General features: G+C 42.7%; 1 protein-coding gene across 3 annotated transcripts; it reads right to left on the minus strand.

Moving 5' to 3' along the window:
* Positions 1–293: 293 nt before the first annotated feature.
* ZNFX1 (zinc finger NFX1-type containing 1) lies at positions 294–26,801 on the minus strand. 3 transcript variants are annotated; one of them, XM_074347413.1, is made up of 15 exons: positions 26,395–26,801; positions 25,556–25,666; positions 24,157–24,271; positions 17,960–19,768; positions 13,998–14,129; positions 12,524–12,672; positions 11,752–11,901; positions 10,605–10,719; positions 9,292–9,542; positions 7,505–7,644; positions 6,342–6,496; positions 5,828–5,973; positions 4,908–5,018; positions 4,486–4,581; positions 294–3,810 (listed from the first exon to the last, which is right to left on the minus strand). In XM_074347413.1, the coding sequence occupies exons 3-15, from the start codon at positions 24,215–24,217 to the stop codon at positions 1,372–1,374; spliced, it is 5,754 nt and encodes a 1,917-aa protein (XP_074203514.1). In that variant the 5' UTR covers positions 24,218–24,271; positions 25,556–25,666; positions 26,395–26,801; the 3' UTR covers positions 294–1,371. The 3 variants fall into 3 exon arrangements, with proteins under 3 accessions (XP_074203514.1, XP_074203513.1, XP_010956927.1); XM_074347412.1 differs by lacking the exon at positions 25,556–25,666; XM_010958625.3 differs by lacking the exons at positions 25,556–25,666; positions 26,395–26,801 and adding an exon at positions 24,863–25,017.
* Between the last annotated feature and the right edge of the window lie 33 nt (positions 26,802–26,834).

A 26,834-nucleotide genomic window follows, 5' to 3' on the forward strand; every position in this document is an offset into this window, starting at 1 on the left:
GAACTACATACCTTTCTAAGGGCTATACGTTGCATATGCATGGACTGATTATCTCTGGGAGGACTCATGAAGCTGTTAACAGGATTGCCTCTAGGGAAGGAAACTTCAAGTATACCTTGTTTGCACAGGCTGAAACATTTTTTACCAGGAGTTAAAAATGACTTAGCAGTTAAAAAAAACCCATACCACAGAAACAGAAGAATGACCTCCTTGTAGGCAGTGTCTCCATTCCCATCCTCACTGTCTCAAGCCGCCTGAGCTGTTTTTAACAGTTGAGGACAAACACGGATCACTGACTTTTCTCAATCATTGTTTTTATTAATTGGCTTTATAGGCTAAAGTGCATAGTAAAGACAAAAAGGAAATGCGTACATAGGAAAGGGATGTTTTTCTCACCAACATTAGAAAGACCTGAGATGACTAAGTGTCAGTTCTAGGAAACACTGGACTGAGGGAATATGTATGCAGGCAGCAGGCCTGGGGGCTGGCTTCTGGTATGGATCTGGGACCTGCAGAAGCTGCTGGCATGCTAACCCTGCCCAGGCAAAAGCTGCAATAGAGGGTGTTGGGACAAAGGATTACACTTTGGATAGGTGCTGCTGGTACCAAACGTGACTTTAGTTCCATTCAGGGCCTCAGGGAACCTGTGTGGCTACGGAACCCCTACTGCAGGCAAAGAAACCTCCACCTTCCCAAAGTGCAAGTCAGTCACAGGAAAGGCATGGGGATCACTCCTTAGGGAGCCTGGGCCTGCTGCATTAGCCCCCAGCTGTGGTCAGTCACTTGCCCCCACTCTCAGTGACTGTGTAACTGGGGCAGGATTAGTCAGTGAAGTCTGCCTTTCACATGCCTCAGTCCTCTGGAATGAGGGTGCCCAAAGAGGAGGGGAGGAGGGATTCTTGTGCTCCTTGAAAGGACAAGCAGTTCATAAACGACTCCTCTGGGCTTCTGTTTATTGGAATGGAAGTTAGTCTGCAAGTTAGGGCCTGGCAATTAGAATGAGCCTGCTTCACAGAGCTCTTACCTGCCTCTGGAGCACTGCAGAAAATACATCTGACTGAGTCAGGACCCAGAGATACCACGAGGTAGCCCTGGGTGGAAGCCCCAAACATGCTCCAGGCAGTCTGTCCACTAACTTGTAGGAGAGATAAAGAGGAAAAATCTGTTAACTTTGCTCAGTTCTGGAGGTAAAGTGCTTACTCTAGCGCAGGGGGAAATCTAGAAACAAATGTGGGCAAGCCCTAAAAGTAGACCCTTAAACAGGTGCTAAGACTAAAGAACAATAATAAAAAACAAACTTCTGTTCCTTCATGAGGGAGCCAGCCCCAGCCAGGTGGCAGCCAGGGCCAAAGGCAGCAGTGAGCCCTCCTCCTACATCATCCTCTGGATCTCCTCAAAGTTCATCAGGTTGTTGGCTGTGTCAGACCAGGCAGGGTGCTGGGCTCCATCCATCTCAGAAGCAAGCTGATTACTTCTTTCCAGAGTATGATTTATGCCCCCGATCACTTCCTTACAGTCAGGGCATGTGCTCCTCTGCATGGCTCCCCCACAATCGCTAATCACATATATGTGGCCATTGGGGCACTTGAACCAGTGGCCACGAGGGAAACCCATGGCCTTGACGATCTGCACTCGTTCTTCCTCTGAGATGCCCAGGCCAGAGCAGGGAAGGGTGGCTTTCAAAGCTTCCATCTTCTTCTGCACAAGCTGTTCATCGGCACGGGTGAACTTGGACGTTTTCTCAAGGATCTTCCGGACACTGGAAACCTCCTCTGCTACGCTGCCTCTCACCCTCCCCTCTGCCATCTTGCAGCGGCTCAGGAGGTTCACCAGGTACGTGAGCCTCTGGATCTCACTTTGGAGGTCATCTAATTCCTGGCTGGTGAAGCTCAGACGCTTCTTGGCTAGCCACTCATGAACCTGGCCTAATCGAGTCCTCACTTTGTTTTGTTCTAAAGCATGCACTTTTTTCAGGGAATCCCATAGGCCAGCCAGGTGATTGTAGAAGCTGATATAATTCTCAATAAGGCCCAGGTCCTTCACTGACAGATTTTTCTGGGCCAGCTTCTCTTCTAACATCAGGAAGTCTTCAGGGAGTAGCTGGAAGAGAAGGTTCTTTCTCTCCAGTAGTGCCTTAAGTTGTTCCTGGCTGGTTGCAATTTCTCCTGCTGAGCCCTGGATCTTTTCCTTGACGACTTCAATCTCTTCCAGTCGCTGTTTGATGCTGGTTCCGTACCTCAGGTTTTTGCGGATGGGCACCTGGCAGATAGGGCAGACCTTCAACCTGATGGCAACTTCATCATCCTTCTCATTCATGTAACGGTCCAGGGCTTGCACCTCAAAGATGTGGCTGCAGTCTTCCAGCTGTACAAACCGGGCATCTGGCTCATCCTCAAAGCCAAAGAAGATTTGGGTGACTTCTTCCTGGTGGCAGACACGGCACTTCTTGGGGCATGGTTCTCCACACAAACCAATGCAGGGGTGGCCGCAAGCCAGCAACTTGGTACAAGGCACATAACACGGGGGTCGGTCACAAGGCTCAGAGCAGAGTTTGGTACACTGGTAGTGCTGGCAGCGCCAGACACAGGGTTCTACGCAGGGGCTGCACAGTTCCCCACACTTCTTCTTGCACTGGCTGTGGACACAGCGGTTCTGACAGGTCCGCTGGCAGGGTGGGCACTCGCCAGTGCATGGCTCCTGGCACTTGTGTGAGCAGATGAGCAGGCGCTTGCAGGGCTGCTGACAGCGCTCATGGAAGCGCCCTTCGAAGCAGCTGTGGCAGGAGCCGGGGCAAGGATGCCCACAGTCCAAGATGGCACCACACTTGGTGGTGCACTTGACTGGCATGTCACACATGAGGTCTTCCACATGGCCACACTTCACCTGTTGGCTGTGTCCACACTTGAGTTTCACAGTGACCATTTCTGAACACAGCCGCACACAGTCCTCACCGCATGGGTGGCTGCATCTGTGCCCACATTTCAGGACCTTGGGGCAAGGCTCTTGGCAGCAGAAATCTGACTCCGGCATGGAACAAGGGACCATTTGTTCATGGCCGCACCGGAGAATGACTTTGGGCACCTTCACCTGACAAGGCTGACACTCCTGGAAGCAAACAAGGGGGCACCGATGCCCATCTTGGCAGATGACCTTCTGGCACGGCTTCATGCACTGGAACTCCTTGTGCGAGGAGTCATAGGGGTGACAGGCACGGGTGCAGACATGCCCACAGCCTAGCCGGAATTCACAGGGTAGGCTGCAGCCTCCTTCGGGCACTTTTTGGAAGTCAGAAGCTTTGGATACTAAGGTGTGGGTATCAGGGTGGTTCTGGCAGCACAGCCGGATCGCAGGGCCTATTTGACTGTTCTCTCGAAGGGTATGGATGATCTTGCTCCACAAGGGCACCTTGGCCAGCATCTGCATGTTTCCAATGCAATACATCCCCTTCTTGGCGCGGGATAAGGCCACGCAGATGCGGTTGGGTATCTGGAGAAAACCCACCTTGCCCTCCTGGTTGCTGCGCACTAGCGAGAGGAGGATGATGTCGTTCTCCTCCCCTTGGTATTTGTCCACCACGTGAACCTTGACACCAGCAAATGTCTTGGCAGGCATGAGTTTGCGCAGACAGAAGAGCTGCCCGGTGTAGGTGGTGAGGATGGTGATCTGGGAGGGCAGGTATTCCTGGCACAGGAAGTACTTGCACAGCTCCACCACAAAGCGAGCCTCGTGCTGGTTCTGGTGGCTTTTGCCTTCTTGGATTTCCTGTTCAGGAAAGTTGTGTTCTACAAAGAAAAGGTTGGAAGAGACCCCCTGGAAAAAAAAGAAGTGACATGTTAGAAGGTTCACTCATGGTAGTTTTTTCTTTTCTATCTTCACGTGCATTGGCCACTGACCCTGTTCCAGGGAGATACCTTAGAAGGCTTTTGTATACTCCGTACCATAGTTTTTAAATCTGAGTTAGTCACCATGTGCTTTGTTTTGGGGCCATGGCAAACAGTAAAATACATAAAGAATTAGTCTATTTTAGTTTTCAAGATACTTATTTGATGTCAATATTTATAACAGCCATCCACAATCCACCTGTTATAGTCCAGGGAACAAGGAGCAGCTATGATAATGAGGCTGAAGAGAAAGCAGCTAACTTAGGAGCATTCCACTGTGCTGAATGCTTTATATACATTGTCTCCTTCAATGTATAGAATGTACTGTAATGAGGCAGCAGCAATTATTCTCACTGTATAGAAGATGACCCTGAACCTCAGGACTGGTATATAACTTGCTAAAGCTTACACAGCTACTAAGTGGCAGAGCCGAGATTCAAAAACCCAGGTCTGTATTCTCAACTTCTGTGCTGTTCTTCCTCTTAATAACCAGTTTTTTAAAGTTGGCTCTATTCCCTTCTGAAAGCCCTTTTTCGTCCTGAGGAAAATATAATGTCCTAGGTTGCTCACAGCATCAGAGAAAGATCAGGTAGGAAAGATTCACCTTAATCTTCTCGTATTTGAGAACAGAGGGATGGTTCTCCAGATCCTGGTAAATGTGGGGGGTCAAAAGCTGTGCAATTTCCGGGCGCATGCGGTGCTGAAACAAGACACGTATGTCATTAAAAACATGGGCAGAGAATAAACAGACAGTTTTCTAAAGACTAAGGTGCTGGTGGAAAATCTGGTGTCATAACATTTGAAAAGAATAATAGGGAGAAAAGAGCTAAATATAAACAGCTCCTTCATCCAACACAAACAACACAGACTGATCTTATGGTATTTTAAAACAGAAAACAAAACAAATCTGACAGAGTCATTTCATTACTAAGCCAGCTTTATTTTTGAGACCTTTCTTGCTGGCAGTTGGTAGGCTCCCAGGAGCCTTCTCCTGGACATCTGGTAATAAGAGGTTTAGTTTCTCACCTGGTAATTCAGACGGACAAACGGAATGTTTACTTTCACCAGCCGTTCAAAGAGGGAAACCTCAAGGTTGAAATTCTTGGCCAGATCATACACGTTGGCACTGGGGCGCAGCTGAGAAGAGAATAATGGCCATTAAAAACATATTTTAACCATCCATCCATCCATCTACCCAGCTATCAAATGTTTTTCAAGTGGCTTCTATGTTCCAGGCACTGCTTTAGGTGTTAACAGACTAAGGACAAACAGTGACAAAAGCCGTGAAAGCAAGAAAACAAGGATGATGTGACAGAGTGCCCAGGGGTGGAGGTTCTTTATATAGGCCTCTCTGAACAGTGACATCTGATTTGATGCCAGCATGGAGGAAGTTGCCGGTCATTCAAAAGGCAAGCCACGAGAGGGAGCATGAAGAACAGGGGATGGGAACACAGTGAACAAGTGAGATGGTAGTATGAAGTGAGGTCAGAGAAGCACGCTGAGAACACTTGCCTTTGTAGGCCACATTAAGAAGCTGGATTTTTCTAATGAGTGCAGTGGGAAACCACTGGAGGGTTTTAAGCTGGGGACTAATACGATCTGATTTACTTTTTTAAAAAATTCACTTTTGCTCCTTTATGAAGAATGGATTACAGGGTGGCAAAAATGGAAGCAGCAGGATGTGAAGCATGCTGTTTTAACAGTCCACTTAAAAGGCCATGGTAGTTAGAAAAGTAGCAGAGACAACAGATGAAATAGATGATGCTACCTCTAAAATATGCCCAAATCTAAGAGCATCTGCTCTTAGACTGAACATGGGAGGTGAGGAAAAGAGGAATCACAGAAAGCCACTAGTAAGCTTGAGGACTGGTGAAGCAGAGGCCAGGGTCTTGCTGTCTGATTCCACCCCACAGAGAGCCAGCCATCTTCCAGGGGCCCTGCCCTACCTGCTGGTGGTCCCCAATCAGAATGAGGTGCTGGCAAGCTTTGCTCAATGTGGCAATGGTGTGGGCCTCAAGGACTTCAGCAGCTTCTTCTACAATGACGATCCGAGGCTCCACCTTCTGCAGGATCTGGCGGTATTTGGCAGCACCTGAGTCAAGAGAAGAAAGACTCTGAGCTGATGTGTGGACTCACGGTGCCACTGGGCTTCTAGATTGGTGACCCTTAAGCCCGGGTCTGTGACAGCAGTCCTCACATTCACTCAAGGCTGTGGTGACCACCATATGAGAATGAGTGCTGCGGGGTGGTCTCCAGAGCATTATCCTCATGTTCTCACCTTTGAGGTTCCAAATGCAGCAGAGTGGGTGGGTGAATTTCACCAACAGTTCCCTAAATACAGCTTGCTTTCAATAGCTTTTTATGGTATTTTCTTCTAACCTACTAAACAAGTTTCTCTTTACCTGTCCTAGATAATCTGATAGGAGCTTGGCACCAGGAGTGAACCCCATGCTTTCTTACCTGTGGTTGTCATTCCTACAACCTGAGCATCTTTCAGGATGTGCAGGTCTTCCTGGAGTCTCAGCTCAGCCATTCTCTCTGCTGACGTGCGGTACTGGCGTTCATAGCTGAGGATCTTTCGGCGGGTATCGGCCTGGTACCTCTGAAGCCACAGCCTGGAGAATGTGGAGAACCAGGGAGAGGAAGCCATGTGCTCTTTGAGAAGGTGGAGGAACCCCCTTCAGTGTGCCCTGCACATTAAGTGGAACCAGGACCCCTGAGGAGGTTACAAGCCACAGAGAAAGAGGGAGGAGAGACCCAGGTGTACAGGGAACCAAGAGTCCAAAATGTCCAACAAAAAGATGTGCAGAGAGATATATAAGTGGTCAGGAGCTAAGAAAGGAGGGGGATAATGAACAGAAGTTAATTATTGGGACAAAAGTAAGGGACTTTAAAAGCTTCAAGAATTTCTTACAAATTTTCCCTGCTCCACTCCTGCCTGAGTCCCCGCCCTTGCCCTCCCCTAATTTTCTGCAAGTAAAACAGATCATGTCACACTCTGGTATAAAACCTTCTAATGGTATTCCTCAGATAAAATCTGCATTCACCTTCCCTGAAAGGCCCTGCACAGTCTGGCCCCTGCCCACCTCTCTGACCTCAATTTCCATTTGTCTTTCTGAGTCACAGCCATGCTGGCTGCCTTCTTTCAATTTCTCAAACAAACATGTTTCCTCCCACCCTGAGGCCTTCACCTATGTGGTCCTTGAGAGCTCATCTGCACCCTCTTCCCCTCTGGCCTTATTAATCTCTACTCATCTTTCAGATCTTGCCTCCAATGTTACTTTCCTGGATACCTCAGACCAGCTCAGCTCCCGTGTTAATATTCTTAGCACTCCTTGCTCTTCTCTTTCTTGGTGTTGATGCCCATTTGTAACTTTTCATTTGCAGAATTAACTAATCTGTCTCCCTAGATAGACTCTAAACCCCATAAGGGTAGAGCCAGTTGTCTGTTCTATCCTATGACTAGGTCCTAGCACTCAGCTCAGGGCAGGTGGTACTCAATCAATTGTTACTTAACACTAATGTTGAAGAATTTCAGGGCTTATGTTCTAGCAACAGGAAAGGAACCCCCTGGGGAAATTACATGGGCTGGCTAGGGCCAGGGAGGTGGGTGGGCATAGTACCTATACAGCTGCCAGCGAGAATTCAGGTCCAGTTGCCAAACGTCCTGGATTTCATTGGCCTCAGCCTCAGTCATGGTGTTCAGTTTGCGAAGTTCATCCTTGACTTTCTTCTTCATTTTCTTTTTCTGGCTGCGCTGGGTCTGCAGAAACCAATACCAGTCAGGGTCACTATCTGAGTAGAGGTGAGCCTGGTTCTAAGCCCAAGGTAGGGGCCAGACAGAGCACATTAAAAAAAGGAGCTGTCACCTCTGATGAACTTCTCTGAGTGTCTTATATTCTCCCAGCAGTTATTCCATTGTAGAGTGGCAAAATGAGGGCTCTGGAGCCAGTTTACCTGGGTTCAAAGTACCATCTATCTCTTATTAGTTGTGGGTCCTAGACTGAACCTCTATGTGCCTCCACATCCCCTTCTATAAAATGGGAATAATAACAGTACCTCCTCATAGAGTTGCTGGATTAACTGAAGGAGTAAATACATGGAAAGCACTTTAAAAGCATGCTGGCACTAGTAATCACTGAACATCTTTTGACTACAGTCTGCTTCTCATTCCTAAAACATGGGTCATTAAAGTAGCAGAGAGCAAACCTATGTGTCTCTCTTGCTAAATGCCATACAGGTTCTGCTAATATGGTCTTAATGCCATCATAACAAAAGAGTACATTAAACAAGTGGGTGAAAGGCACCATTTAGGAGAAAGTGCTCTCCCCTGGCCGTTTCTGAGTCTGAGGCCATGAGCCTTTGGAAAGATTGTCATGCCAAATGGACGTCACAATACAATGGACCTCTCTTCACTTCAAAACCAAATAATCCAACTCCTCCTGCAGCCACATGGCAGAGAAATGCTCCATCCATGCTTCCAAGTATTGGGATCATGATTCTGTCCATTACATATGGTGATGTTGAACTGAACTAGGAGATCAGGTTCAAAGCCGGCAGACTGGAGAAAGTTGCATTCAGTCAAAGTTGCCCTTGAAAGGCCTTTAAATGAGGTTTTCATTAAAAGGCCTTTAAATGGAATGGGGTTCAGTGCTCTATTGTCATAGTAACATGTAGTAAATTCTGAGGACCACTGGGTTCTACCAAAGTAAGGAGCAGAGGGGAAGTCTGGGCATTTATACTATTTTGGCTCTAAGAGAAATATCAAATTTCAAGGTGAATTAAGGATGAATATTCCATCCAGCCTATATAGCTTACTTCATTCTGTTTTTCTTGAATCCTCTAAAATCTTAATGCATGTTCATAGACTTGTCTGTAGCTGATAAGATAATGTCCATGAAAGCACCAAGCATTGAGATCATGTTTGATGTTACTTCATGAGAAACACTTGGCTACCTGCTCCTTTCTAAGTTAGCATTTCTTCCCAGGGCCCTTCTAAAAGGTCGTAATTTTTATACTCTTGAAAACTGGACCCAACTAGAATTAGGTTATAAAAGAGTAAAGTAAGCTAATTATGAGGATGAAGTGAATACACTGCAACAGAAGTGGGTGAAAATAAGGGGCTGCAGTTCTAGTCAGAACAGATGCTCTCTGGGGGAGGGTACAGCTCAGTGGTAGAGTGCACGCCTAGCATGCACAAGGTCCTGGGTTCAATCCCCAGTACCTCCATTATATAAATAAATAAACCTAATTACCTCCCTCTCCAAAAAAATAAATAAATAAAACCCAAAAAACAGATGCTCTTAGGCCTGTTTCAGGAGATCTAACCCCCACCCACCTGGCAGTAAAAACTGAACTCCCATTTCTTACTCCGTTAGGGCTTTCGGGGGCCATGAGGAAGTGAGTTTACCTCCCACTCTCCTGCAGCTTGCTCCTGCCCAGCGGCTGTCCTGGGGCCATAGTTGTCTAGCCTCATGGCCAGAAGCACTTTAGCTAACTCCTGGACTGCCCCATTCTCTTCCTTCTTCCGCCGCCGGGGCCTGACCACCTCTTCCTCTTCAATCACCCGGTCTGCTTGAATCAGGTCGGCTTCCTCTGCGATCTCAATCAGCGAACTGTCCTCTTCCCCTTCTTCCTCCTCCTCCTCCCCTTCTGCCTGAGCTAAGAGAGGAAAGCAGGCAGGACAGGGTTGGAGACTCTTGAAGCCAAGGGACAGAAGAGGGCATTTTACAAGATCTTAGAGGCATGAAGACATTCTTAAGAGGTTTAAGTGGTTACCTCTGGGGGAGGGAAACGGGGAAGAATGACAGGGGAGAGAGACTTAGGTTTCCTTACACATTGTTTTGCTATATAAGAAAAAAATCACATGAATGTATGTATGCCTTTTGAAGGAAGGTTTTACTTATGTCAAACACACATACAAAAAGGAGAGTATACAGTGTAAATGTGCAATTTAAAGGATAATAAAAACACATAAAATGAACATCCAAGTACCTTCTACCCAATTTAAGAAGCAAAAAGTTACCTATTTCTCTGAAGACCCTTGTGGGCACTACTAACCTGAATTTTATATTACTCATTTCTCTTTTAACTTTACCACATATATAATGTCCATATAGCTCTAAACAACATATATAGTTTTGACTTTTCTGAACTCTATATAAATGAAATCATATTGTATATATTTTCCTATAACTTGCTTTTTGCAATCATCATGTTTTTGAGACATCTATGTTGCTGTATATCTGGTAATTCACTCCTTTTTACAGTTGTATTTGTTATCTGAATAGACTGTAATTGATCCATCTGTTGTACAAATGTGGATGGACATTTGAGTTCCTTCTGTTTTTCTATTATCATAAAGTGGCTTTGCCAATTAATATCCCCATTAGCATCGTATCAGAGTTCCCACTGCTCCACAGTCTTATCAGTGTGGGATTATATCAAACATTTTAATTATTGCCAATCTAGTAGGTGTGTAATACTACATCATTGTAGTATTAATTCCTCTCATTTCTAATGAGCACTTTTCGTTGGTCATGAGGATTTCTTTTGTGATGTGTCAAAAGTCTTCTATCTAGTTTCCTATTAAGCTATTATTTGTCTTTTTCTGATTGATTATAGCTCTTCATAAATTCTAGGTATTAATTTAAAGTCCTACTCTTCTAGTCTGTACCATATTCCATCTTAATATGTAGTTCTAGGTAGACATACACTTCTTACCTATATTTTCAGGTCCCACTGGAGCAACACTTTGGGTAAAAGAACCAACACCCAGACCCAGCCATTCCAGCATCATGGAATGCTTCCAGCCCTGGAAACAAACCCATTCGCTATCCTGAGGAAGGAAGAATTATCAATCATGAGAATTCTATGACAACTAATATGAAGGAACAGTCTTCTCAAACGATCAAAAAGTAATTCCCTTAAAATTTAGAGGCTGCAAATTGGTAACCTTTGGGTAACTGGACCATTTAATATGACTTGCATAAAATTTTAAAAACAAAAATTTCCTGCTTCTCTTGACAGAATCAGGAGCTATGGCAGCAATGAGCCTGTATTCCTGAATTGCAACAAATGGCTGAAGTGGGTTGCTGCCACCCCTTTTCCCGTTTGCCACAGTCCTCTCTACTTCCCAAAATCTCACAGCTAGTCTGCTTCAGTCATTTATAGGACCTGACTGACCCCTTTAGGCTTTTGGCTTTGTAACCCTGGAAATCACCAACCCATTGATAGAAGAGCTACCATTTCACTGAATTCCTGGCCAACCACTTTATAGAGATTGTGTCAGATACTTATAATAATCTTTGAAGGCAAGCATTATTATTATTCCTGCTTGACTGCTCAGGGACCCGAGGGTCACACTGACCAGAGCCATACAGTCAGCCTGTGTGACTCAGGTCTGTCAATTCCCAAGCTCTCTATATGTGCGAGGTTGCCTCACTGTGATTTTATTTCATTTAACAAGCACTTAGAGCACACTTATTAAGAGGTTTACAAATATTGACTTGTTTGTTCATAACAATCCTGTAAGGATTAAGTAGATCTGTAAAAAACTGCCATTTTTGCAAGTTAAATTTACAAATACTGGAAACTTCATATGATTCAACTTAATGTTCTTTATCCTCACTTTATAAGAAGAAACAGGCACAGAAAAATTAAATGACTTGCCTAGAGCAAAATCAGGATTCAAATCCAGCAGACTGGCTCCTGAGTCTTGTTTTGGATTAGTACACTCACCTGCCTCTCCTTACAAAAAGGAACTTTTCACATCATGGTAGCATCAGATTATAGCTAATGCTTTGGACTGCTACTTCTGCTGAAGGCTCCCTCCAAATACTAGGACAAGAGAGATACTTGCACCTCCTACCTGTATTGGTCCATTCATCAGGCTTTTCCAATGCTGGAGGGAGATGTACTTCTCCAGATGCTGTTCCCGTAGTACACCACGCATGGTACACTCCAGGGTCTGGGCCCCTTCATGCAGCTCTTGTTCTGACTCCTTCATCTGTGTCATGATCTGCCGAGAACAGAGGGAAATAAATGGTGAGGAATCATTATGCCCCAAACTCAGTCCCTGACTTGAGGGAAAACAAAGCTAAGACAAGAATAGCCAGAACGGAGAATAAATAGACCAGTCAACAAACCAATTTCCCAAAGCACATTACTGTAGTTTTAAAACTAACGGATTGGTATCTAAAATATCTAAAAGACTCCTACCAACTAGTAAGAAAAGGGAACAAATAATACAACAGAAAAATAGGCTGAGCATACTGTGGTGGATACTTCTCTCTTCTTTCCTTAGTAATAAGAACTCAGAGTTTTGGCTGCCCAACTAGAAGATGACACTTCCTTGATCAACAGGCTGTAAGCAGAAGTGCTATGGTTGGTTTTGGGGAAGTAGCTTTAAGATCCTGGCACGGGCTGGGAGGCAGGGTGTGCCTTTTTCTGTCCTTTCTCTGTCTTGGATTATGAGGGCAAAGGTCACCCCATGGAATTAGCAGAATGGAATGCTGGAAGGAAAGCTGGATCCTTCACAGCTTCGTGGAGCCTCCCTATCTCTCCCGCCTGCGCACCCAGAAAGCACTGCTCTCTTGGTTGTTCCCCTTGAGCTATCTCAGATATCCAAAGCTGGGACTTACACTCATGTAGGCCCTTCGGAGGTGCATGGGGAGGTTGCGGCGGAATTCCCGCTTGTTCCTCAGCTCCCTGAGGGTGAACTGCTTCAGGATTTCACTGTTGCTCCTTCCACCTACCCGCACAATGCTGGTCTTCTGACACTTGTAGATGCCTAAGGAGCAAAGTGGAGCATGGCAGAGCTGAGGGGAGCTATGCTGGATTCTCTCACGTGAGAGCTGTATGTGTTTGGGATGTTGTTGCAGCTGGTCCCTTATGGTACAAACTGGTACTTATGGGAAATCTACCCCATTAATGAACAAGAAGGCCCCAGAGATGATGTGACTTGCAGAGCAGTATTGTGCTTAAAGAGCATAGGCTTTAGAATCAGACAGCTGGGGACCCAAGTCTTGGCTCCACCACTTACTGCTATGTAACCTGGGGCAGGTTACTTAAGTTGAGCCTCAGCTTCTTTGTCTGTGATTTAAATACAGTTATACTTTCCTTACAGGGCTATAGTCTGGGTAAATGAGAGAATATTTTTGTAGCTCTCAGGTAGGGCCTGGCACAAAGTAAGCCCTTAGTAAATGTTCTCTATCATTCACTCTATAGATATTTACTGATTGTTTATTATGTGTCAGCTATGTGCTAGGTTTTAAAGATACAGCAATCAAAATACAGATTCAGTTCCTCATTTGTTCTCATGTCTCACAGTCTGGCAAAGAAGATACACATTAAACATTTAATCATAATAAAACTTAATACTATAAATACATGATACTGTAAGTATATAACAGGAGTCCTTAACTAGTGTGGGTAGGGTACAGATCTAATTCTTGAGGATCAAATTTAAACTGAGACTCCAAGAATAAGGAAGATTTAATCTAGGTGAAAGAAGGATATAAGAGAATGAAAAAATAACAGTCAACAAGAGGAAAAATACACTTATTCATTCATTAATGCAATTAGTATTCTCTGAGTGCTTAGTATGGGCCACAATCTTTGAGTATAGCAAAACACAGGACCAGTCTTCACAGTGTGTAGTCTAGGGTAGAGACACATACAAATAAATTGTTACATATCTACTAAGTCTCTCAAGAAAAACGCAAAGGGAGTCTTAACTTTGTCTGGGGGTAAAAGGGTAGGCCTACATGAAGTGAGACCTGAAGAATAAGCTGGAGTCAGCCAGGCTGGACTCATCAAGATGGAAAGAGAGCGGGAGAGAAAAAACACATCCTTGGCAGAGGGAACAGCATGGACCAAGGGAGAAGCTGGAGGAAGTCAAAGAACTGTAGACAATCAGCGTTGCTGGAGTTAGGGAGAACAGGAGAGAGGCAGGAAATGAGACACAGAATTAGGCTGGAGCCAAACACACACAAGCCTTCCAGCTCATGGTAAGGACCATGGCCTTTAGCCAAAGAGCAACAGAAAGCTACTGAAGCTGCCCATGGTTCAAATATAAACGTCTTAATAGGGAACAATTTTGCCAACAGACATTACCTTCCAGAAACTGGTCCAAAGCATGATTAGTATAACACACAACCAAGATGGGGAACTTCTGGAGGCTAATTTGCCAAACAGGCTCATTGGTTAGAAGGGCCTGAACAATTTTTAGACCCACGTAGGTTTTTCCTAGAAAACAAGGAAAAAGGAGAGTTAAAAAAACTCAGAGACTTTCCAAAAGGAGTAATTAGTTACCCACAGCAAATTATTATTATTTAAAATTTTAAGTTAATACACTGAGATGGTTTAAAATCCACAAAGCATAAATGTATATATTATGAAAAGCCTCCTCACTCTTCTGTCCCCAGTCACCTAGTTCCTCTCTTGGAAGCAACCAGTGTTACTAATTTCTTGTGTAACTTTCCAGAGATAGTCATTCTGTGTATATACAAACAAAAACGAATATATAGTTTTTTTGAGCCTTCTCCCTTTCTTTTCTGAATACAAACAGACTATTTCCCCTGTTCTGTTTCTTGCTTTTTTTCACTTAATATATCTTGGAGATAGTTCTCTATCAGTAAAAAAAAAAAAAAAAAAAAGATATCAGTTAAAAAAAAAACAAAGAATCCTTTCTTTTTTTGTTTTTCACAGCTGTAAGGTATTTTTCTGTTTCCTACTGATTGACATACATGTTGTTTCCAATCTCACGTGGCAAATTATTTACAAATGCTTTTAATATATCACAACAGACTTGCCTTTGTTATAAGAGGGAAAAACAGAAATCAACATTGGAGTTAAGAGTTATGGCCTCATTGTAAATGGCCAATAATCAATTAGTTGTCTATAAACAGCTAAATTCTTACATTGTGTCAGGCTAAGATAGCCACTGTCCTCAAAAAACTCAAAAGTTGAGTGAAGAAGTGATACAAAAAAAAAACCTTTTTAGTATAGCATGGTAAATTACAATTTTTGCTCCTTTTTTTTTTTTCTTCAAATAATATATATTGAGTGCCTAAACAGGTGTTAGACACTGGGTTAAGTGCAAGAAATACAATCGTGGCCATGGTTCTTATTTCCTGGACCTTACAGACTTGTAGAAGAGAAAGACAGTTAATCACACAAATATAAAAATCATAAATGGGCAGGGTATAGCTCAGTGGCAGAGAGCATGCTTAGCATGCAGAAGGTCCTGGGTTCAATCTGCAGGACCTCCATTTGAATCAATCAAGTAAGTGAGCAACCAATCAATCCTAATTACCACCCTCCCCTACCTGCCCCACCTCCCCCCCCACCCCCTGCCTACACACAAAATTAAAATGTGAGAAATGAGAAATACATAGTACCAATAAAACATATAATTGGGATTCCGGCCTACTCAGTAAGGTTAGAAGAGTCTTCCCTGGAAAAGTGATAACTGAGTAAGAGTGGGCAAAGGGGAGCAGGGATGAACTGGTTGGGAGGTTCCTAACATCTTCCAGGTGAGTAAGGACCTAGGTCTGCCTCCAGCTAAGTTAAGTAGGCCGACTGGGGAGAAGTTTCAGAGATAAACTTGACTGGAACTTGATAATGGTTTGGTGGGGGTGTGGAACAGAAATGGATAACTCTTTTGTTCCTAGTTTGGAGGATTAAATAAGGAACGGATAAGGAGCCCTGAGGAGGAAGGAAAATTTTTGTAATTCAATACTTACCCACCCCTTCCCACTGCTTCCTCTCCCTTAGAATGGGTACTTTGTAGGATTTCCACCTCAAAAATGACCCCCTTTTCTACTTCTCTCTCAAACTCACAGGTAGGCTCTTAGTAGCTGCGTGCGTGCATGTGTGTGAGTGTGTGTGTGTGTGTATCTTAAGCTAGCCCGAAATGATTGAATGATTACTATACTTGGAACTAGAGATTCCCAATTCAAGTGATAACATTTAGGGAAATTATTTGCAACATGCATATTTTGAATATACAAATAGCTCCTACAAATCAGTAAGAAAAAGAAGCCATTCAACAGAAATACGGGCAAATATGAAAAGGCAATCCACAGAGGCAGTAATATATAAATAGCTAACAAACACAATAAGGGATATTTAATTTCACTCTTGATTAAAGAAATACAGATTAACTACTATGATACACATTTCCAGAGGGCAATTTGGCAATATCTATAAAAAACAGAAATTCACATATTTTTTGATACAGTTAGGGATTTCTCTCCTGGATATATTCTGTTTGTGTGTGAAATGACTCACAAACAAGGCTATTCACTGAATTATTGTTTGTATTAGTAGATTTTTCTATAGGGAACTGGTTAAAGAGATTATGAGCTATCCACACAAATGGAATATTATGCAGTCAAAAACAAGAGATACTACATATGTGCAACAATATGAAAGGATCACCAAGATATTTTATAAATGAGCAAAGTAACATGCAAAGTGTTTCTAGCGTAGTGGGTTAAAAAAAAGTGGGGGGAAGTAAATATGAGTATGTATTTGCTTGAATATTCATAAAATATCTCAGGAAGGATTAACAGGAAGATAATAACACTGCTTTAGATAAAGGAACTAAGTGGGATGGTAGGAGGAGAGATATGGACTTTTTAAAATATTAGAACAGTTTTTTATTAAAACATAAAATTAAAATTAATAATGAGTCAAAAAACCTCTCAGATCAGCAAAAACTGCTAATGAGCAAAGAAGACTGATAACGTACAACAATGTTGGCAGCATACAAAGGAATGGGAACACTAATTCATTCATTCTTGGTGGAAGTAAAAACTGGTACATCCTTTTTCTAAAGCCCTGAAAGCACCACTTTAATTATGCATATTTTCCCATCATATATGGGTGTTTATCAGAAAAAACTTTCCATTGTTACAATAATTTTTAATCATGAATTGCCATTACTTTATCAGCATTTTTTAAGGAACTTTTCCTGTTTTTCTTTTCCTTTTCTTTTTTAAGTATTCTTTTGGGAGGGTAATTTAGCAGTACCTACTGTAACTATTAATGTAAATTTCCACTTTAGGGAAGAAAACTACAGAAATAACAAGTAGAGTACTCAAAGATAAACACACAGATATAGATATATAAACAGTTATTAAGCACTGTATGTAATACCAAAAAAAAAAAAAATCATGGTGCATTCATACCCCAGAGTGAATGCATGCATGGCAGAAGGAGTAAGGTACATTTCTACATGTGGCTGTAGTGTAAAGAATGTAAAAATGTCCCTAACATGTTGTTGTATACATACCTATAAATTGTAGAACACTATATAGAGCATAATCTCATTTTTGTTATTAAAAAAACAGAAAAAGTGTACATGTATGTATGTAAACATATAAATACACATACAGACACAAAGATGTATCAGTTTTAACCTGGGAGAACATCTGGAAAGATACATATCAAACTGCTAATAGCACTTATCACCCCAGGGGATTACAGAGTGGCACATGGGCAAGAAGATATAGGGAGGTATACTTCCAAGAGAAGCAAGTACAGTGTGGCAGACAAAGAAGGCAGACTGCCTGAGTTCTAGTCTGGGTCTGTCCCTTACCATCTATGTGAGCTCCAACATATTATTCAACCTCTTTTTGCCTTAGTTTTTTCATCTGTAAAATGCAATGGTTTCTACCTCACACAGCTGTTGTGAGGATACAAGTTAACATATGCAAAGCATATAAAACAGTATTTGCTGGACGGTGCTATTATATGCTTGGTATTATTTAATTTCAAGTTATATAAAATCAAGCAAATCAATATAGCCTTTGATGAAGCAGAAGTAACACATCTTCCTAAGTTTGACCCCTTAGCAGTCTTCTAATCTTGTGATTTTTGGTCTATTACCATGCACATTGGTGTGGGTCCTCATTGGAAAATCACTATGCGCAGCTACTTTTTAAAGAAGTTTGATGCCCATTTCAGGGGAATGTTTTTAATTGAGACATTCTAGAAACCTAGAATCAAGCCTCCCTTAACCTATCTCATAAGGGCAGATGTCATGTGCTCAGAAAAGTTTTCTCTCTTACCTGTTCCAGGAGGTCCTTGAATAATAGCCAGTTCCCTTGTGAGAGCAAACTGCAAGGCTTCCATCTGGGAGTCATCCAGCTTCAGGGCTTCTTTTGAGGGCCACTGGCTGGGGTCTAAGACATTAACTCTGGGACGTCTCAAGCTCTCGGTGCTTCTCAGAGATTTCCCAGTGGCCGAGGGATTCTTAATTAAGGGAGTGAAATCATATCTGCCTCCCATTAGCAAGTACCTTGGCTCCTTCACATAAGAGTCACACTCCACAATGTTCCTCTGGAAGGGTACATCTTCCTCCTGGACTTCCTGGAGTCCTTCCAGGACGTGCCTATAGGCCTCAAAGTATGCAGTTGTCTCCACCATGAGGAAAGAGTCAGAGGGCTGGACCTCTGCTAGTAGCTGTTGGCTCTGCTCATTGAAACAGAGCTGGACAATTCCTCGGCAGAGATCTTCCTGCTCCCGGTTAGACACAGTAGCAAAAAGAAATGTCTCAAAGTTGTCCTTGGACATGCACACCAAGGACCCATAGAGCAATCGCTTGGAATTCTGCCAGCGAACAAACTTCAGTGGTTTTGTGTCAAACTGCACCTTGTAGACAATGCCTGATGATGAACACATGGGGGTGATAATCCTGGTATCAAAGTAGATTCGAATATCATCAAACTTTCTCTTCCTCAGGCCTTGGTCTTCAAAGTTTTGGAGAAGTTCCAAAATGCCTTCTCGTAGGGGTCTGACAAAATCCTCTCGCAGAAGTCGGAAGTGGGTATCCAGATAGACAGCAGTGCTGTCATATTTTCCAGAAATGATGTTGGGACGAAGGAATGGCCTCTCATCCAAGTGCACTTCATTGTAAGTGGGGTAAATGGGAATGGTCCGGTAGCTCTCAACATGGTCTTCTGCCCCATGCTGCACAAGAGTATAGGTGTCCACTCTTAAAGTGCCCTCTCGCCTCTTTTCCTGCAGATGTTTAATGATGGTCTGGACCTTTTCCAGGTTCTTCTCTGTCTCCTCTTCTATGTCAACACCAGAGGCTCTCAAAGCATTAAGAGAAGTTGGCAGGAGGGAAATGAGCATGGAAGTTTCCTGCACAGAGCTAGCAGGGAAGACACTTACAAGGTCCTGAACGAGGGAGATGATGTTGCCAATGTGTTCTGGATACTGGTTTCGAACATCAGGGATGGGTTCAGTGATCATCCCTACCACATAAGCTGGCAAGCAGACTTTGAGGAACTGGGAGTTCTTCAATATGCCCAGGACATGGAGAACACTGTGGCGGTCCATTTTGGAACTGCAAGCCTTCCGAAGAACCTGGCAGATGAGCTCAAGGAAGTTGGATTTCATAGAAGAATGAGACAAGAGCTCCTTCAGTCCTAAACTTGTGGCAAGTGTGATGACCACCTCAGAGGGGTCTTTCTGTAGAAGACTTTCTAGGAACTTGTAGCCCAGTTTCTTCACCTGCTGTGGCTGTTCTGCAGGCTTTTGATGGGGGGTCCGCCACTGCTGAAAGTTTTCATCAGACCGTGGTGGTCTGCGGTTCCTTCCCTCCTGGTTGCCATTTCTTGGCCTGGTGTCATTTTCCTGACCATGTCTTTGGCCTCTAGGTTCATCATTGGCATGCCCCTCCTGGTTCCCCCTTTCCTGATGTGGGTTCCTGCCCATGGCCGCAAATCTTTCTTCTCTTTGCCGGTGAGGAATGGGGTGGTTGTTGGCTCTAGGATGCCTTCTGGGCTGGTTGGCTCCTCCTCTGAGAGCATTGGCTGGTGGGTTATTGGCCTGATTTCTAGCTCTTGGTGGTAATTCTCCATCCATAGGTCCTAAACACAATGGGAATATTGGGTAAGCACAAAAATCATGGTGTGAGAAAATTCAATAGGACAATAATATGAACATACTTTCATTTTTCAAAACAATTGAGGAGCTTAGGTTTTGTTCGGAGAGAAAAAAAGGTTTCCTACCAAGTCATGTAATAAATGTAAAATAGATAACTACGGTTGCTCTGTATATTGTGAAAATACTGTTTTTTTCAAAGGGTGCAGAATTAAAAAGGGATAAACATTTTTTGAGTGCCGAATACATGATAGAGAAAAGATAATCATTTAATCCTCACAAACTGGGATTATTTCAGAGGCTCAAAAAAGATCATCTCATTGCTTCTAGTCTCTTGCCAGTACCAAATAATAGTGAGAGTATGAGTTTCACAGTCAAACAGACCTAGTTCAAATCTTGCCCTAGGTATTTCCTTACTGCATAACCCTGGCCAAGTTGAGTAACTTCTCTAAGCCTCACTATCTGGGTTGTTGTAAAGATTAAACGTTTATAAGGTATTTAGAATACTACCTGACACATAAAAAGCTCTTGTTAATGTTAGCTATTACCAGCAGCACTAGCAATAATTTTTTATTGGGAATACCCTATTGACTTCTAGGGCCATTGGCTCTGCCGCTAAACAATTAGGCAACAACAAGTGGGATAAAACTATAAAGGGAAATGCTTCTTGAACTTTGCCCAACATCAGATGGCAAAGGGCTTCCTCTACCAAGTTGTTTTTGAGCCAATTAATAGATTGTGAAGGAAACTGAATAATAAAACTCAAGTTCTGTTTCAGGAAACCGAAAAAAGAAACTCAACTTTGATTTAGGAAACCGAAAAATGAAACTCAAACTTTGGTTTACGAAACTGAAAAATGAAACTTAACTTTTCCTCCTCTCTGCAGCATGAGTTCATCCACATAGTACTTATCTATTATCAATCCTCAGACAGGGAGGCGTGGGGAGGGAGGAGACATACCCAGCACACACAGGAAAGCCATCATCATCCTGTGGATGAAGCCGAACTTGTCTTCCTTGATCTGCCACACATTTCATAAGTGACCTTGGCCAACATTCCCAAGTCTGTTTTTTTTTCACTTTCCTTTCCTTTAAAACTAATTCTGGAGCTGACCCAACTTAGCAGAATGATTTGGAGATTTTAAAAACAAACAAACAAAATAAGACTGTATACAACGATTTAATGATAACAAATGTCATAAAAGTTTCAAATGTACATCATATTCAAGGTGATTTTACAATTTCATGCCATCAAATTCCAAATCCGTTGATGTACATTTTCCTTATTTTGCACTTTTAAAAAATTTTAATGTGATGAGATAAAGAAAAATTTGGTAAGATATAAATACTGTACTACTGAACTCTAAATTTGGGGGTTTTTTGTTTTTCTTTGTTTGCTTGTTTTGGTGGGGGAGGTAATTAGGTTCATTTATTTAGTTAGTTGTTTTCATGGAGGTACTAGAGATTGAACCCAGGACCTCATGTATGCTAAGCTTATACTTTTAACTGCTGAGCTATACCCTCCCCCCAAACTCTAAATTTTTATACTTGTTACTTTTATATTTACTTTTCAAAATCCAAGATATCAGAAGAAAGTCCTGCTTTTAATATTTTGGTCTGATTAGAAGACTCAATGTTTTGGAAGAACAGAAAATTGTATCATTTCTCATCCTTTCAACATTCACATAGCTCAGAAAATAGAATTTTATACTTCTTCCTCATTTGTGCCACAACTGAAACTCAGATGACATGATGCAAACTTTGGGAAAGGCCAGAATCTATTTAGTTTAGTTCTGTTTTAGAGAGTCCTGAGCAAACAGAATAATCACTGCAGTAGAGTGATGCTTTTGGAACTAACTTTGCTTTGGTGACTAGGACTCTAAACACATACTTTTAAATACATAGCTACTAGCTATGTGTGGCTGTTAAGCATCTTAAATGTGACTAGTCTCAATTAAGATTTGTAAAATAACACATGGCATTTTAAAGACTTAATAGCAAAAAAGTTAAAATATCTCATTAAATTTTTTATATTGGTAACATCTCAAAATAATAGTATTTGAATATTTGGGAGTATAAATAAAATATTAAAATTATTCAAGTATTATGAATACTAATAAGAAAAGATCTATGCACCCCTACGTTCACTGTAGCATTATTTACAACAGCCAAGATACGGAAGCAACCTAAGTGCCTGTCAATATATGAATGAATAAAGATGTATGAGATTAACATATATATGTAGAGTATTACTCAGCCATAAAAAGGATGAAATCTTGCCATTTGCAACAACATAGATGGACCTAAAGGGTATTATGCTAAGTGAAATAAGACAGAGAAAGATAAATATTGTATGATTTTACTTATATGTGAAATCTAAAAAACAAAAGAAATGAACAAACACAACAATAGTCAGTAATTATGTAGTATCATTGCATGGTAACAGATTGTAACTAGACTTACTATGGTTATTTTTAAATGTATAGAAATTCTGAAACACTATGTTGTGTAACAGGAACTAACAGAATGTTGTAGGTCAATTATACTTCAAAAACAAATAAACTCATAGAAAAAGATCAGATTTCTGGTTTCCAGAGGCAAGGGGTGGGGAGAAGGGGAATTGGATGAAGGAAGTCAAAAGGTACAACTTTCAGTTATAAGGTAAATAAGTACTAGGGATGTAATATACAACATGATAAATATAATAAATATTGCTATGTTACATATGAAAGTTATTAATACAGTAAATCCTAAAAATTGTCATCACAAGGAAAAATTTGTTGTTTCTATTTAAATTTGTATGTATATGAGATGATGAATGTTCACTAAACTTATTTTGATTCAACCATAAAAAATAAAAAATAATAAAATAATTCCTTTTGCAACAACATGGATGGACCTGGAGATTGTCATTCTAAGTGATGTAAGCCAGAAAGAGAAAGAAAAATACCATATGATATCACTTAAATGTGGAATCTAAAAAAAAAGACAAAGGAACTTATTTACAAAACAGAAACAGACTCACAGACATAGAAAACAAACATATGGTTACCAAAAGGGTGGGGGCTGGGAAGGGATAAACTGGGAGTTCGAGATCTGCAGATAGTAACTAATATATATATAAAACAGATAACAAGTTTATACTATATAGCATAGGGAACTATATTCAGTATCTTGCAGTAACTTATGGTGAAAAAAATATGAAAACAAATATATGTATGTTCATGTATGGCTGAAGCATTATGCTGTACAGCAGAAATAAACACAACACTGTAAATTTACTACAATAAAAATATATATATACAAAAAAACTTGTTTTGGTAATCATTTCATGATAGATGTAAGTTAAATCATTACTCTGTACACCTTAAACTTATATGGTGTTAGTATGTCAATTATATCTCAACAAAACTGGAAGAAAAAAACTCCAAAAAAAGTACTATAATAATAAAATATATTCAATTATAGTATAAAATGATATTATTGGGATATACTGGCTTAAATAAGACAAACTCCAACTTTTATTAAATTAGTATTAAGTTTTTTAAATGGATGTCACCTGTTTCTTTTTGATTTTTAAAATGATGCCAGTAGAAAATTAAAAATTTTATTTTTGGCTTGCATTATGTTTCTATTGGATAATATTGCTCTAAACCAGAGTTATATCCATTTCTGACACCTCATGACTACCTTTGCTAAAGTGAACTGTACCCATTTATCAGCTCTCTTATGGAAAGGGGAGGGCTGTCTGGTTTCTGAGTCATTCATGCTGTAGCTAGGGAATAAACCATTCTTTACCTGAAAGGTGCAGTCAATTTCGGTGGGCCTGCTTATTGATAGGGAATTTCCTTCCCATTACAGATCTTCTTTGATTTACAATGGGGTTACTTCCCAATAAACCCACTGTAAGCTGAAAACATTGTAAGCTGAAAAAGCAGTTATACACCTGACCTACCAACCATCACAGCTTAGCCTAGCCTACCTTAAATGTGCTCAGAACACCTACATTCACCTAGAGTTGGGCAAAATCATCTAATACAAGCCTATTTTATAACCAAGTGTTGAATATGTAATTTATCTAATACTACACTGAAAGTGAAGAATGGTATGGTTGTCTGGGTGTAGGATGGTTATAAGTGTAACAGCTGTTTACCTTTGGGATAGCGCAGCTGACTGGGAGCTGCAGCTCGCTGCCACTGCTCAGCATCACGAGAGAGTATCTTACTACACACATATCTAGCCTAGGAAAAGATCAAAATTCAAAATCTGAAGTATGGTTTCTACTCAATGCATATCACTTTAGGTCCGTCGTGTAAAGTAAAAAAATCGTAACTATCATCAGTTTGGGACCATCTAGGGTAGAAAATCTTGCTCACCTCTGTGGTTAGCATGAAGATTTCTGCGCCTGGCCTCTGGACAAGGTCTTCTGTCCTCCATGTCTGAGTTACCCGATTTCCTCCAGGTTTATGTTACTTTCAGTTACCTGGAAATCTGCACAAGGTGAGAGTTATTAGCGCCCTTGAAACACAGCATCTAGCAGAAAAAACTCCAAAAAGCATCAAGCTAATCCTTCTGCCTCTGTATCTTAATGATTTGTTAAGTAAGAGTTAAACACAGATTTTAATCTTGTGCACAAGTGTTCAACTCTGTGAACACCCAATTATAATATAAAATACTAAATTCACAATTTAGGATCAAATTTCAAAGAATCAAATTTCCCCTTCTCTTTATCCTTGTATTTTCTTGGGGTTGAGGGAGTGTCAACAATTCCCATTTACAATTCATGTTTGGTTTATGCCTTTAGCCAAGTTACTTAATCAGTTGCTAGGTTTCATTTTCCTCTTTTATAAAGTAAACAAATATTGTTGCCAGGATACTAAGAACTACATTTTTATTAATCCAAAATCCATGTGTTCACCAACCCACCCGGCATTTACATCATATAGTACTCTCTATAGCTTATAGGACTCTATAGTTTGTAAACACTTGAGTTATCCCTATCCTACTCTTTGGAACACAGACAAACTGATTAAGCCCTCCACTCTACTGAATCAAGAGAAAGAAACAACATATTTCAATTACCAGGAGGCTTAGCATCTATGGGATGTTGTTTCCTCAGGACCAGCTAGAATCTGCAGTCCTTTTCTTCTCTTTCTTCTACCTTGATGGTTTTTGACAGTAGTGCCATAAGAGGAAGAGGAAGCCCCTTTTAAGGGAACTTCTCAATCCAACTCATACACATCATGTGGGCTGGGGCTAGGGAAAGAGTCGGTGACTGAGGGTCCTCAGCAAAGGGACTTTTTCAACTGTCCCTCTCACTGAGTTTTAAAATATTCATAGTTGGAAACTGTGAATAGATTTGGCATTATATGAAGAATAGCTTTTAACCTCATCAGAAAAAGGAGTCCCTTTCCTTCCAGCTGGGAATATTTTTGGTGAATCTCAACCCTCATCTTATCAAACCCAGCTCTCATGGCACAAGTTCAATATTTAGAGGTTTTTTTTTAATTAAAAAAATTATCTGAAGGGAAAATCCCTACTTCCTCTTGTTGAAAATACTCAAATAGAAACTCACAAATTTTCTGGGCTAAAAGAAACAGAAGAAAAGAAAAAAGGAAAGCACAGAAAGGGAGGAGCAGAGAAAAACAGGAAATGCTACGAAAAAGCAGACTAGAGTGGGTTTCTTTGGGAATCAAGGCCTAAAAGGGCAGGAAGAAGAATATCAGTGATGGTCAAGCTGGTATAGGAGTTAAATTAGAGAAGAATGGTAATTACCATTGTGGGATCAAAGAGGTTAGAGCTGAGTTTCAAGGGGAAGTCTCCAGGGTCCTGAGAGAGTACCAGAAAGGATGGAGGAGTCTCTTGCACCGGGGAGCCCAGCAGGTTCTTATGGAGATATTGTAGGGTCAAGGGAGAGCCAGGGTTGTGTGGGGACATGAAGGCGCCATGGCAAGGCTGACGCGGGGAGCAGCAGGGAGATGGGGGAGAGGGGAAGGGGTTTGGGGGCCTCAAGAAGAGGGTGGGGCTGAGCTCAGCTGGGAGGTGCTTGCTGAAGTGATGGGGATGGGGATACAGGAATGGGGAGTCTAGGTGCGGAGGGTGCTTCTAGAAGATGGGGGATGAATGATGTGATGGGCGGTAAGGATGGAAGATGATGAAGAGGGGTTTGGCATAAAGTGAGGGTGAAGACGGGGGACAGAGGAGAACTAGATGATGGGGCTGGAGGCGGAGGCAGTGATGGAGGCTCTGGGGGCAGAGGAGGTGAAGGGGGCGCTGCGGGAGGAACCGGGGTGCCGAGGTGGGGCAGAGACGAGTGACGGAGGCGCTGGGCTCCGAGGAGGTGATGTGGCGCTGGAGGGGCTAAGAGGGGCACTGAGGAGAGGGGACAGTAGAGGTGGATGCTGGGGGCGCTAGGAAGTGATGGGGGCTCTTGGGGGGTGACGGGTGCTGAGGCGGGTGATGGGGACCCGAGGGGCTGAGGAGGTGGCGGGTGCGCTGAAGCGGGCGTCGGGACAGAAGTGGCGGCAGAAGCAGTGGGGGAGCGGCGCCGGCACGTGGGGTCGCGGCCGGCGGGAGCAGGTGCCGGGCTGGGGCGCGGGGCAGGGGTCGCTCACCGGGTTCCAATGCGTCCTCTCGCCGCCACCGCCGCCTCAGACTGGTGCTGGGACTCGGGCCCAGGCAGGTCGGCTGCCCCGCCCGGCGCCGCGCACTTTCGGTTTCCCTTCCCCGCAGACACTGGGCGGGGCGAGGGGCCGGCCAGGAGGAGGAGGAGGAGAAGGATGAGGAGGAGAAGGCAGAGGGGGCCGGGCCTGGGCACAGCCGGCGCCCCAGCCCTCAGACCCGCCGGGGCGGCGGAAGCGCAGGCGTCGCCTCAGCTCCCCGCCGGCGGCTTCGCCGGCGGGCTCCGGCGGGCGCTGCTGAGGGGAGGGGACTGCGGGGGACGGGTTAACAGCACCCAAGGCCGTCGCAGGCCTCAGCTGTCCCCGAAAGAGGGGGGACCAGGCGGACGGCTGGATGCGTGTGAAGCGCGACATGGCGGCGAGGCCAAGAAGCC

This window comes from Camelus bactrianus, chromosome 19 (assembly GCF_048773025.1).
Source record: "Camelus bactrianus isolate YW-2024 breed Bactrian camel chromosome 19, ASM4877302v1, whole genome shotgun sequence".
Taxonomy (NCBI): domain Eukaryota; kingdom Metazoa; phylum Chordata; class Mammalia; order Artiodactyla; family Camelidae; genus Camelus; species Camelus bactrianus.